Source organism: Octodon degus, unplaced genomic scaffold (genome assembly GCF_000260255.1).
Source record: "Octodon degus isolate 3935 unplaced genomic scaffold, OctDeg1.0 scaffold00134, whole genome shotgun sequence".
Taxonomy (NCBI): Eukaryota; Metazoa; Chordata; class Mammalia; order Rodentia; family Octodontidae; genus Octodon; species Octodon degus.
This window is the reverse complement of record NW_004524710.1, coordinates 3563398-3578209: the sequence shown is the minus strand read 5'-3', so window position 1 is coordinate 3578209 and position 14812 is coordinate 3563398. Positions and strand designations below refer to the sequence as shown.

The window sequence follows — 14812 nt, the reverse complement described above, 5'->3', positions numbered from 1 at the left end:
ATTTTCATTTTCTTTTTGTGATTTCCCTGATGTTTACAAAATTTGATGCCAAAAGCATGTATCACTTTTATAATAAGAAACATGAATATTTTAAGAGTAAATTTCCTATTTATTAGTATCAAACAAACCAGTGATTATGGCAAAGTATTAGACAAGTTCTCAAAGAACATGGGGCACAAACTACAGAAAGCAGTGCCTGAAACCCTTCTGAGGAAGGTCCCCTGGTATAAAGAACAAGTAGCAGGTTGGAGAAGCTCTAGTAGAACCATACTGGAAGTGCAACAGAGCTTTTACAAAACCCACAAATGCATCAAGTATGATAGCACATGCCTAGAATCACAGGTACTCAAGAGGTGAGGCACGAAGACTGGTTGAGGCCTGCCTGAGCAACACAGAGAGACACAGTCTCAAAATAAAATAAAAGGGCTAGGGATGTAGCTTAATGGTAGAGCCTGAGTCAGACTTGGGTCAAGTCCTCAGTTTCACACAAATAAAGGAAAAGACCCCACAAATGCAAAACTGCAGGGATTAGTTCAATCTGTCTCCTGAAACTCACATACCACAGCACCCATCTCTGTCATAGTTTATATTCTCCTTACCTTTATGGAGTTGAACAAAAGGCAGGGGTGATTGCACAGTTTTTTAAGAGCTCCTATACATATTAGATGAGGACTATTTTCCAGTGACCCTTGAAGACAGAACCTGACAGCCTGAGAATTCAACAGCTTTTTATAAAGTTCAATCTGTAATGTTCCTGGTCGGCAAAAGAGTACATTCTCTATTTTAGGTGGGAGATATTTATTTATGACTTCCTGGGTTCTTCTAAGGATAAAAAGTCCAGTTAAGACGAGTAAGTTCAGCTGCTCTTCTGTCTCCTAACTGCTTCTCTTCCTATGGAAAAGAAGCAGATTTAAATTAAATGCTCAGTATAACAATTTAGTTCAGTGAAGCCATAGTCTCCTAATCATTACTTTTTTGGCTATAGGCACCAACAGGGAGAACCATCAGAAATCAATGAAATCAATAAACTACAAATGAAGTCATTCTGAAAGTAAACTTTTATGTTAAGGCTTGAAGGGGACATGGTCTTAAAATCATTTGACAAATTTTCACCCTAAAACTAAGCCCACAAGAAATTAATGGCACAAAACAATGTTGATTTCTAGTACACTTCAACTCAAAATATAATATTAATGAAATATACCTTCAAATTCTATATATAAATTTTTTGAACAGAGAACTTTACTATAAAGCTTTAAATAAATCTCTTATGTATATATTTATCCCTATATAAACCAGAAATGTTCCCTGATATTTTAAAACAAGGTTTAATTTTTATTACAAAACTAGTAAGTTCACTAATAAAAAACAGAAACTAGTTATACAATAGTAAATTTTAAATCAACTTTCAACAACCACTATTGTCAAGACTTATGTACATCCTCTAAATCTTACTCCTCTACATAACCAAAAACAGGATTTCAAACTATTAAGCTTTAAGCAAGCAAGACACCAATCAGTTTGTAGTACTTAGTCTCTGACCCATTTATCATGTTTAATGCATATGCTGGATAAATGAATGCGAGCTTTTTTAACATGCTATTAAATATTCACATAACCAAGCAGCAGGAATAGTTCAGTGGTAAAGTGCTTGCCTAGCATGTTCAAAGCCCTAGGTTTAATCTTCAACCACTAATACCACTATATTGTGTAGTTTTTCGTTCACAGAAAATGTTCAATAAATATCTGTTGACAGCACTGGAAAGATAGCTCAGCAGTCTGGCAAGCACAAAGATCTGAGTTCGATCCCTGGTACCGTACCACATGCTGTGCTGCCCAGCCAGCAACCGAAACTGGGTGTAGTGGCACACTCCTGAAATACCAGTGCTAGGGAAGCTGAGACAGGAAGATCATTACAAGTCCAAGCTGCGTAATGAGAGTCTGTATTAAATATCTGCTGACAAACTACTGTATTTTATGAATTCTGGGATAGAATTTTTCACACACTTTAGCTACTATAGTATAAAATGACTTTATAATCAATTATTTCTAATATACTTCCTGATAGTATGTTTTACTTAGTGATATATAAAATAATGATATACACTGTGTAATTGATAGTATCTTTTTTCTTTTGGTATCAAGAATCGAACTCAGGACCTTATGCATGCTAGGCAGGTGCTTGTGCCACGGAACTATATCCCAGGCCCAATTGATAGTATTTTAGTTAATTCAGCAGAGTATCTTTAAAACATGAAGACTATTTTGGGGCCAGGGAGAGGGCTCAGTGGAATAAGCGCTTCCCTGGCAAGCGCAAGGGCCTGAGTTCAATCCCCGGTTCCGCAAAAAAAAAAAAAAAAAAAAACCATGAAGACTATAATTTAACGTGTCCCTGTCTTTAACAATATTTGGTTCTAATTAATGTTTTTTATTTTGTTTCCAATTTTTTCCCTTACAGAAAAATATTTAAATCTATTGTCATTTGTTTACAATAAATTCCTAAAAGTAGTACTAGGTCACAAGATATTACTAGGTCACTATTAAGACTTTCTGATACTGCCAAACTGTCCTCAAGTTATGCCAGTTTACATTCCACCCAACAGAGCATGGTTCTCTCAGCTATGCTTGGTATTACTATGTAAATTCAACCAACTACAACACCTACTAAAAAACACAAAAGTTACCTCTGTTAGCTTGGCTTACTTTTTTTCTCTACCAGAGAGGAAGAACATTTTGATATATATTTTCATTTATAATCTTTCTGAAATGCCTGTTTATGAATTTTAAATAAGTGATGTCATTTCCTAAAATAATGATGCAGGAAAATATGAAAGAATGATTCTATAAAACAGTTCACTTATTTTTTCTAAATTAAAATAATTCCCAAGTTATAGATGATTTTTCTAGACATACTGATCTTTTTAAACCTTCTTTATTAAAGTAAATCATACCTCAGAAGCAGAAGGCTCTCGTGACATAACGATGGGTTCTTCATATATTTTCCTATAAGATGACAAAGAGCCTAATACTCCTGGATTTACAAAATCAATTAATGCAAAAAATTCCTGCAGATCATTCTGAATTGGAGTACCTAAGGAGAGACAGAGAAGACTGAGTTTGTTTTATAATCCTAGGTATTTGTAAACTCTTTGTACTCTCTTCCCTCAGAGGAATAAAAGAAAATTTCCTAATATTAAGGAAGAGCAGGAGCTGGGGAGATAGCTTAGTAGAAAAAGTGCTTGCCTGGCAAGCACAAGGGCCTGAGTTCAATCTCCAGTTCCACAAAAAAAAAAAAAAAAAGGAAGAGCAGTCAAATCAAATTTAAAATATTAATAATCACATAAATCTTTAATTCTGTCTTTTGGTAGCAAGGTGCAGCAGCACATGCTTGTAGCCCCAGCCCTCAGGAGGCTGAGGAGGGATTGCTGCAAATTTGAGCCACCATGGGCTACACGGTAGGTTCAAGACCAGCCTGAACTGCAGAATAAGACCCTGTCTCAAAAAACTCTGTTCTTCTGGGGTTTTGCTATTGTTCTGTAATTAAGTTGCCCGAGTTGTTAATTTCAAACTCACAATCATTCTTTTTTTTTATTTTTTGCTTTTTTCTTATTTTTTGAGACAAAGTGTTGCTATGTAGTTCAGACTAGCTTTGAACTCACTATGCAGCCCAGACTGGCCTTAAATTTGCAGTGATCCTCTTGCCTCAACTTCCTGAGTGCTAGAATTACTGGTATGCACCACCATACTTTGGCCTTTTTATTTTCTTTTTTCAGACAGAGTCTAAAAATTGGTTTTTGTTTGTTTTGGAGTTTTGTCCTGCAGTACTAGGAATCAAACAGAGGACCTCATTCATGCTAGGCAAGCAGCGTACCAATGAACTATATCCCTAGCCAAACTCACAATCATTCTGCCTCACTCCCCCAAGTAGCTCAGATTACAGGCATATGCCACACTGTCCAGCTCTTCTCAACTCTGGTTTTAACAGCAAAATGACTGAGTCAGCTTGGAGTCTCATCACTACTTAACTCTGAGCAATTTACTTAGAGTAGTATATTATCAATAAAATAGGGATAATAAAAGTAGCACCTTGAATTGTAAGGCTCAAAGTCACTGAAGCACATAAAGTACTTAGAACAATGCCTAAGATCTTGGACTGTGATTTTGTTACAGCAGCCCTAGCAGACTAATACTCCTCTGCGCATCTGTCTGAATCCTAGCCATTCTACAATTAATATTAACTGGGCTAGGGGCTGGTGAGATGGCTCAGTGGTCTAAAGCACCTACTTAGAACAAGTTTAGCAAAGCAGAGGCACTGCGGTTCAATTCCCCAGCACCACATGCCAGCCAGCCCTGCCCCCTGGTGGGCTGAGCTGGCCATACACATGCATAAATAAATAAAAATTAAAAAAATATATATATATTAACTGGGCTAGATAATACCAACATAAAATCAAAACTTCTTTGATTCTTAAGTTACTGAGTACCTATCATATATGTAGCAAAGCATTTACACATATACAAACATGTACTTTCAAAATAAGAGGCAAGTTACCATGGGACCAAAATATCCTGCCATTATAAAAGCAAAGAATTTATTCAGGCAATTCTTTTTTTATTTTTTATTAATTTTAATAAGAAATAGCAAAAAAAAAAAAAGAAATAGCAATGAGACAGTTTCAAAACAGCTTAGTAGGACAGTTATAACTAATACAGTGAACTGGGGAGATAGTTCAGCAGCATAAGCACCTGCCTGCCAAGTGCAAGGTCCTAAGTACAATCCCCAGTATCTCAACAATACAAAGCAAAACAAAAAAACATTCTATGAATAGTTTTATTTGGGCTGGGGATTTGGCTCAGTGGTAGAATGCTTGCCTAGCAAGCTGGAATCCCTGGGTTTGGTCCTCGGCACCAAAAACAAAAAATAAACTTCCCCTAAAAAACAACTCAACCAGGGACAGGGAGATGGCTCAGAAGAACAAGTGCTTTTCTGGCAAGCGCCAGGGTCTGAGTTCAATCCCCAGTTCCGGGAAAAAAAAAAAAAAAAAAAAAAAAAAAAAAAAAAAGCAAGCAAGCAAGCAAAAAATTCAACCAAAAAAATACAGTAAAATCAAAAAAGACCAAAAACAAACAGGGCAAATAATTAATATACTGCATATTGTCTTCATAGTATTCCCAGTACAAGATGCAGATATGATCTCTTGTCTAAAGAATATTAGTAAAACTCTTTCTTCTCATTAAACTAAGAAAAAGTAGCTATATATCTATCCTATTTTGTATAAGATGGTTAAGGCCATAGTCCTAAGAACCTCCATCAAGTTTTTAAAAATAGCAGTTAATGGGTAGAATTCTCACCCTGCCCAACTCTATATACTGATATCTGTGAACTAAGAAACTACACTGAGGACAGCAATGTATAACACTAAAACCATGCTTGAAATACCTATCACTTTGGTCTTCTAAATGCATACTGCTCCTAACATCATATCAATTATTGCTATACTCTCTTCTGTTACTGACAAGGAAATTTGCATATATCACTTTGCTTTGTTTAATACTTCTTGCATTTCTGTATTGTGATTTATGAGATTTGTGCATCTGTAAAGACAGACATCTCTTTCACTTTTTTTTTTTTTTTTTGTGGAACCAGGGATTGAACTCAGGCCCTTGTGCTTGCCGGGGAAGCACTTATTCTACTGAGCCATCTCCCTGGCCCTATACTCTCTTTAAACTAAATGTTTGTTAAAAAAGAAAAAAGGTAATAAAAGAAGAGATTTTTAAAAAAGTCATAAGATTGTCCTGCTATATCATTTAGGCAAATCTACAGGACATAAAAACCAATCACATGTATTTTTAAATTTAAGAGGCTAGTGCTAATTTTTACCTAAATTCAGAGCTCTCAGAGTAGAACAACAAGGATAGGAAAACAGAACAAAATCTAACAAAGTAAGGACAGAGGGAACAATCCTAATCTTAAAATGAAATTATCTCGCCCTCAGGACATTCCTTCTGAATGAAGTACCAGAATCCACTGTAAAAATTAAATTTAATTTGGAATGGTAGATAAATTAGTATTTACTTGTAATTGAGAATATTAAATTTATTCCTTTTTATTAAAGAAAGCTATCTGATTTTCAAGTGGGGCAAGGACATAATAATTTTTATTCCTTACCTTGAGTACTTTTCAATAACATTTATTTGTCATTCTTTTTTTTTTTTTATTTGTGTGTGTGTGTGTGTGTGTGTGTGTGTGTGTGGCCAGCTCAGCCCACCAGGGGGCGGTGCTGGCTGGCATGTGGTGCTGGGGGATTGAACCGTGGTCCCCGTGCTTTGCCAAGCTTGTTCTAAGTAGGTGCTTTAGACCACTGAGCCATCTCACCAGCCCCGATTTTTTTTTAATATATATATTTGGTCAAGTTCACCAGGGTTAATTTTTTTTTAATATTTATTTATTTATTTAGTGTGTGGCCAGCTCAGCCCACCAGGGGGCGGGCGGGCTGGCACGTGGTGCTGGGGGATTGAACCGCGGTGCCTGTGCTTTGCTTGAGCTTAGCTTGTTCTAAGTAGGTGCTTTAGACCACTGAGCCATCTCACCAGCCCCTGTCATTCATTTTTTCTATCAATTTTTTTTCTCTTCTAGTTCTCACTTTGGGGACTGGGGAGATGGCTCAGTAGAATAAGTGCTTGCCTAGCAAGCACAAGGGCCTGAGTTCCATCCCCGGTTCCACAAAAAAAAAAAAAAAAAAAAAAAAAAAACAACTAGTTCTCACTTTTTTTTTTTTTACTTTATAGCCACAACTAGCTTTTAAATAAGCAATACCTCACATTGAGCAGTAAGGAAAAACCATCTGTTTTTTCCCATCTAACACAATGCAAGTAAAGTCAGCCACATCATTTTTTCCACTTCCTTTCCAGCCCCAACAATCTCAAGATCAAAGGCTAATCAAAAAAAAGTATGACCCAGTTCTCAACACAACAAAGACATGAAAAGTCAACTGAGATTAAATTTTCCATTTCTTCAATTTCTTTCCCCTTTAAAAATAGCATCTTATAAATATTCAACATCAGCTTTTCTAGCCTCTGGTTTCCACATCCCTACTGTGTGGTACACATGCAGAATCCAGACTGATATTTTTATTAAGAGCTTACCAGGGGGCCAGGGAGATAGCTCAGTAGAATAAGTGCTTGCCTGACAAGCACAAGGACCTGAGTTCAATCCCTGGTTCTGCCAAAAACAAAAGAGCTTACCAATGTCAAGTAGTCCTATGAATTTTGCATAGATTAACTTTGAAACTCACAATTCCACAAAGTAGATGTTATTATAATCCTTATTTTACAAACAAGAAAACTGAGGTATAGAGAAGTTAAATAAATTGCCAAAAGTTGCATAGCTGTAAATGTTAGATTCAGAAACCAAGCAAAATCTAGCCAGACCAGGGGCCTGCCCATTAGTTCAGTTGTTTAAGTGACTGCTTAAACAAAGCAATCAGGCTCAGGATGCTGTGGTTCGATCCCCAGAACTCATGCCAACCAGACCTGCCTTGAAGGTATTCTGAGACTGCAAAAAAAAAAAAAAAAAACCTAAGTCTAGCCAGACCGCCTATATTCTCTATAATACTATTGTGCTTCTTCCTCAAAAATACCAAAATCAGAGCTTTAGAGAATTAAGTACAGATTTTAGGATTCAAAAGCCTACCAAGACTTCCAGGAAGATGTGGGAGTGAACAGCAGAGAAACAGCCTCTCTGAAATTTGGTATCCAGACACTGGAATTTAGCAACATGAGGACAAAAAAGAGAGAAGAGGGTCCCGCGGACCCAGGAAGGATCTAAAGCAAGAACTGAAGCTCACCAAGAAAGCAAAGATAGAAACTTCAATGAATAAGGTGGCAGGTAGCAGCTCTTCCCTGAGCCCAGACTCACTGACTCTGTGGGAGGCATAGTTCAAAACTGCATACACACATGGCGATTGCTGGTCACTCCAGAGGCCTGCACGGGCAGATGCACCAGTGGAATGGAGCAGTAAATGCTGAGGACTGCAGTGCCTGGTGAGTGCTATGGGATTAATGTCCTACAGGAGAGGGCAATTGGCCAGAAGCCTCTTAGAGAGGAGCCAATTAAGCTTGGAACATCTGCTGGCTCCACCTAGTGAACCGCAGTTGAGTTCAAGCCCACAAATGGCTCACCAACTGCTGAAGGCTGAATGAGTCTGGTTCCACCCTCACAACCAGAAACCAACCTGAACGTCAAAAGGTGCAGGCTGACCAGAATTATCCACTACCCTACCATAAAGCTACTGCCAGCTTGCTAAGACAAATCAACATGGATAAGGACTCTGTCCACGTTGTCCACTAGTGACATCAGAGTCACACCTGGAAGTAGCCATTTCTTTTTTCTCCCTCTTTTCTTGTTTTAATGATTTTTGATTTTTCTTTTTTCTTCATTGCTTCTTCTAGTTTTTGTGTATGAGTGTGGCTTCTAGGTTTTTCTGTGGCTATTACTCTGTCCTCTTCTTTTTATTTTTTCCTTCTCTCCTTCCCTCATCTTCAGTACCAGTTCCCCAAAGTTTGCATGCTCTCTGTGCTCCAGCCTTGCCTCTAATCCCTTCCTCTTCTTCTATTTTTCTACTTTTCACCTTATGCCCTTTTAAATTTCTTTCCTTTGACGATAAAAATTGTCATCCTAAGGGCTTAATTCCTGAATAAAATTTTCTGTTTTTTTAAGATTTTTTTATGCAACCACAAAGCTAGTTCATACAGTTAAAGGTGACAAAGTAATAGTTACCTCAGTTTGTCATTTTCTAGGTGCATTTGATGCTACTGTTATTGCTGATTGTATCATATTAGCCAAAGTGACATAACTGCTCTAACCAATTGTTCTTCCAGGTATACCAAGACTGAGACTGCCTAAGGGTCATAAAAAATACTACAGGAAACTGTCAAAGAACATGGTTTGGGGGCCGGAGAGATGGCTCAGTGGAATAAGCTCTTCCCTGGCAAGCACAAAGGTCTGAGTTCAATCCCCAGTTCTGCCAAAAAAAAAAAAAAAAAACATGGCTTGGACCCTTTTTAATAAGCAACTTCTCATCCCCAATAAGATGAACAGGTAGAATATTACAAAAGACTCAAAACAACTGGCAGACACCTCTGAGTAGTAGTCATTTCCTAAGGGTTCTAAACTCTAGCAATAAAACCAGTCACTGTGGAGGACCACATGAGTGACTTTCCTTGAAAAAAGAAAAATTATCTCCTTTTTGGCTGTGCCTGACCCTACTTCCATGTATATATATTTTTTCATAATTTTATTGATAAACAGATAGCAATGAAACAGCTTCAAATCAAATCGCTAGGACAGTTTCAATAACTAACACACTGCATACATTCTTCTTAGTGGTTAATTGCTGTACAAGATGTGGACTTGAGATCCTATTTACAAACACCATTAGAACAAATCATTCTATTCATTAAGAGAATGTAACTATATATCTATCCCAACCACTTTGAATACACAGATACAAAATGGACATTCATCTGTATACCCCTTTTTTTCTAAGCTCCATTATTTGAATATTATAGGTGTGTAAACTCAGCAAAATATTCTAAAAGAGTCCAATAGCCCATAATAGCAATCGGTCTTCTGTTTAACTGGCAATGTCAGAAATAAGTGACCTGAGTTCCCCACAGCTCAACATAACATCATGGCTTTGCTTCCTATATTTCATCTTCATACTTTTCTACTGGATGGTTAAGACCAAGGTAAAGCAGGACCTATGCAACAAGAGTTGTAGCTTTTGGGTCTGAGAAGGTCAGTGAAATGCCCTCAGGATTTATCCTGAGATCCTGTACCTCAGATTGTAGAATCTTTGTCAGTGTCAGCCATGTGGATGAGTCACAGCCATTGCTTGGCCAATGTGCTCTCTGTGAAAGCCTGAGAAAGTGTTTTTTCTTCATGTGACTCTCCTTAGGCACACTCTACATCATCGATCACTTTTCTCTTTGGCCCCATAATCTCCTTGATCAGAAAATTTGGGACACTACCAAGGTACATGACGTTACAGTACAAGTTCTCATATGTCGTGAGTCTTAATTGACCTTAGAAGGTTAGGGCCAAAATGTTGGCTTTCCTTGTAGCCCTCCTTTTTCTCTAATTTGGTCTGCAAACTTAGGTTGTTAACCATCCAGAAGACAAGCTTATTGTTATTATCAAACGACTTAGGCTATTAAGCTTAACCTCACCATCTCTCTGCATTTCAAACATTTTAGGCATAATAAGGAACAGGTATTTTTCATCAAGTATTGATATGTTGAACTTTAAGTCCCTACATAATATGATAAAAAAAACATTTAAAAATTAGATTATATTTTAAAAATAGGATAAAGAATTATATACTCCATGTATATATTGATATACACAACTGGCTAGAACTTTTCTATTTCATATTTGTTTAAATGAGGTGCTGGTGGTAGTCTTTGAAGATGGCACGTGTGTTTCCCTGATAACCTACAACTGCTGCTCTTTAGTAAGAGCCAGGTCAAGATAGGACAATGAGCCAATGCTCCACACTGTTGGCTAGGATCAAGCCTCGAGATACAGGCTATGACTTCCTGGGGCTTGAAAGATCACACATCAGAGCTGAAACACTAGACCCCAAAACACTAAATACTATCTCAATAACACAATGCAAATTACCTTTTTTGAATGTCCTTCTCTCTGCACACGATAGAAGTAAACACAGGCCTCCTACCTAGGCCAGCTCACAGTACTCACCTACTTCCTGCCATTCTCAGTCATTCATCCTCAAGCCACTCCTCCTTCACGACTGAATAAAACCTGGGTTCAGTCCTGGGTTGAGGCCTTCATTCCAGATAGCCATCACCATGGCTGGACTTAAGACCCTTTGTTCCCCATGACTATAAATATGCCTTAGTATCTTTATTCTTGCCATGGGCTGCATTGGGATTGATAGATTAAAATTAACTTGACGGGATTCCAATAACTTACCCATGGGATTACAAATACAAACTTCCCGGACCAAGATGAGGACCAGGAAGGGCTCTCTAGATACCACCATAAGCAATTTCAATTATCAACCCAGGGATTAAATGGAAGGAAAGAAGGATGGATGGATGGACAAACCAATGGATGGACGGAGAGACAGACACACTTAAGATGCAACCTCAGATATCCAGTTCACCAAAGGGCATACCCAGGGGGCAAAGAGGCAGGACAATCTGAAAGCCACCCACCTGGCCTCTCTGAAGTGATAACAGCAGAAGTGACAAGAGAAATGAAAGAGATTATAGAAAAAAAACAAAGCAGAAATAATTTTTCAGATGACTACAGAGATAATGATCACAATAAAAGACATGCTTAGTGACTCTACAGCAGATACTGACAAAAAAGAGAGGAGCTTAGGAGTATTAGGAAACTATGAGTGCCCAACATAGGAAAGAAGAAAAAAAAAAAAAAACCATAGGAAAGAAATGAAATCCATAAACAGATTCAAACAAATATCCATGAGATTAAGATTTCCACTGAAAGTATATGCAGCAGGATGAGCCAATATGAACACAGAATCTCAGAAACAGAAAACAAGATTGTAGTTAGCAATCATGAAAAGAAAGATTTCTTAAAAATATCAAGGGACCATGAGAAATCAATCTAGCAGTCCCTTGACGAGGCAAAGAAAACTAACTTAAGATTGATTGGGGTCAATGAAAAAGCAAGAGCTAGCACAAATGATATAAAAACCTATACATAGACATCATGGTAGAAAATTTCCCTGACAGGGAAAAAGGATTTGACATGCAAACTTGTGAGGCATATAGAATTCCAATAAACCATGATAAGGAAAAAAAAATTGATAGCAAGGCATATATAGCCAAGATTACAAAAATTTGAGCTGGGCAAAGTGGCCTGTAATCCCACCACTAGGGAAGCTCAAGCAGGAGGACTGCCTCAAGTTCAAGGCCACCCTGGGCTACAAAGTGAGTTCAAAGCCAGTCTGAACTGTATAGTGAAGCCCTGTCTCAAAAAGACAAAACAAAACAACAGCAGAAAACCAAACAAACAAACAAAAAGACTCTACAAATTCAACACAAGAAACAAATATTAAAAGCTGATAAAGAAGAAAAAAAAAAAAAAAAAGAGCTGATAAAGAACCAGGGCTCAGTGGCATAGCACCTGCCTGGCAAGTGGAAGCTCCTTAGTTGAATTTCCAGTTCAAATAAATAAATATATAAATAACTAGCTAATAAAGAAAAGAAGTAAATCACCTATAAAAGAATGCCCAGGCCAGGGATATAGCTCAGTGGCACAGCGCCTGCCTGGCAAGTATAGGCCCTGAGTTTGGTTCCCAGTACCAAAAAAAAAAAGGAAAGTCCATCAGAATCACACCTGACTTATCAATACAAACACTCGAGTCAAGGAGATCTTGCAGTAAAGTATTTAAAGCCCTAAAAGTAAACAACCTCCAACCCAGACTGATGTACCCTACAAAATTATCTTTCAAAACTAATGAAGAAATAAGATACTTCCACCACAAAGAATACCAGAGGAAATTTGTGAATACCTAACAAGCACTCCGAAATATTCTGGAGTACATTCTAGAAAGACAGAGCAGGGACTACAATTCCACGAACTCCAACAGAAGGAATTCACCACTCAAGGCAAGCAAATACACAGGAGGGGGAATTAACAACACAAAAATAGCATAAAATGGTAAGTATCAGTTATAACCATCAATGTTAATGGTTTCAATTCACCAGTCCAAAAAAAAGGCAAAATAGGTCAAAAAGCAAGATTCAACAATATGCTGCATACACAAAACACACAGAATTCAAAAAGAAATTCACAGACTAAAAGTCAAAGGAGGGGCTGGTGAGATGGCTCAGTGGTCTAAAGCACCTACTTAGAACAAGCTTAGCAAAGCACAGGGACCACGGTTCAATCCCCCAGCACCACATGCCAGCCAGCCCCGCCCCCTGGTAGGCTGAGCTGGCCACACACACACACACACACACACACACATAAATAAATAAATAAAATTTAAAAAAAAAAAGTCAAAGGATAGAAAACAATACTCCAATTTCAGGAATTCAGGGAAAATGTATGGGTTGCTATTTTATTGGCAGTAAAGTGGGTTTCAAGCTAAAACTGATTAAAAGAGATGGAGATCACTGTTATGGTCTGTATAGGTGTCCCCCCCAAAGCCTCATGCAGTCATGGGGCAGCTTCTGGAGTTTGTGATTGATTACTGTGGATGTGGATGCTGCACCTGCCCTGGCACAGGTAATTTGCATTACAGTGTAAGGTGGGAAGAGAAGTTAGCTGCTTGAACTGCTGCTACTCCCTTTGCGCTCTTGCTTTTTGTCACCATCATGAAAGGTTGCTCTTTGCCTTGGGCTGATACGCCTTGGAGCCAGATGAATATGGGACTGAAACCTCCAGTAACTGTGAGCTAAATAAACCTTTCCTTCCTTCATTTTGAGTGTCAGGTATTTGTCCCAGCAACAATAGAAGAGTAACTAAGACAATCACTACACTCTTATAAAGGGAACATTTCCAAGAGAAAGAGGTAACAATCTTAAATATATATATGCAATAAATGCCAGCACACCCAGCTAAATAAAACAAATATTAATGAACATGAAAAATCACATAAGCATTAACACAATTGTATTGGGGGATCTCAATACACTATTGTCACAACTAGACAGATCAACTAGACATAAAAAAATCAACAATGATATGTTAGAACTAAGGGCCAGGGAGATAGCTCAGTAGAATAAGTGCCTGCCTGGCAAGTGCAGGGTCCTGAGTTCAATCCCCAGTACTGAAAAAAGAAAGAAAAGAGAATAGAACAGAAAGAAGAGGAGGAGGAAGAAGAAGGAAGGAGGAAGAAGGAAGGAGGAGGAGGAGGAAGAAGAGGAGGAAGAGAAGGAGAAGGAGAAGGAGAAGGAGAAGGAGAAGGAGAAGGAGAAGGAGAAGAAGAAATAATGTTAGAACTGAATCTAACTTTTGAACAAATAGACTTAGTCGATGTCTATGGTGTTCACCTCTACACCATCAAAACACACATTCTTCTCAGCTACACACAGGGCATTCTCCAAAACAGACCACATATTAGCTCACAGAACATACTTTAGTAAATGCAAAGGAACTGAAATTATCTCATACATATTATCAAAGCACATGTAGTGTAATTAGAAACCAATGGCAAAGGACACTACAAGAACTTCATAAACACTTGGAAATTAAATGATATCCTCCTGAACAACCAATGGGTCACAGATGAAATTAAAGAAGAAATTAGACAGTTTCTACAATCAAACAATAATGCCAGTATAACATACTGGAACTTATGGGACACAATGAAAGCAGTTAGGGAAATTTATAGCAGTGAATTCCCGTATCAGAAAAAGAGCGAGCTCAAATAAATAAGCTGACATTGAAACTCAAGCTTCTACAAAAAGAGCAAGTCAAGTCCAAAGCTCACACAAAGGAGGAAGTTATAAAACAGAGCAGAAATTAATGAAATAGAGACAAGAAAACACTACAAAGAATCAATGAATTCAACAGTTGGTTCTTTAAAAGGTTAAATAAAGTAGTTCAACTCTTAGACTTTCCTTATTAAAAAAAAAAAAAAGGAAAGAAAGGACTGAATCCCATGCAATTAGAAATGAAAAGGGTGAAATCACACCTGGGGTCCTGGAAAAACCAAAAAACTTATTTATATCTCCTTTAAGAATTTGTAGGGGCTGGAGAGATGGCTCAGTGGTCTAAGGCACCTACTTGGAACAAGCTTGATAAAGCACA

General features: G+C 37.8%; 1 protein-coding gene across 1 annotated transcript in view; it reads right to left on the bottom strand.

Moving 5' to 3' along the window:
- Rad54b (RAD54 homolog B (S. cerevisiae)) overlaps window positions 1–14812 on the bottom strand; it is a gene marked incomplete at its 5' end in the record, with an annotated part of 46913 nt that overhangs the window by 14925 nt on the left and 17176 nt on the right. Inside the window, 3 exon segments of the mRNA XM_023701380.1 lie at window positions 600–845; window positions 847–891; window positions 2952–3091. Coding sequence (XP_023557148.1) covers window positions 600–845; window positions 847–891; window positions 2952–3091 — 431 coding nt within the window.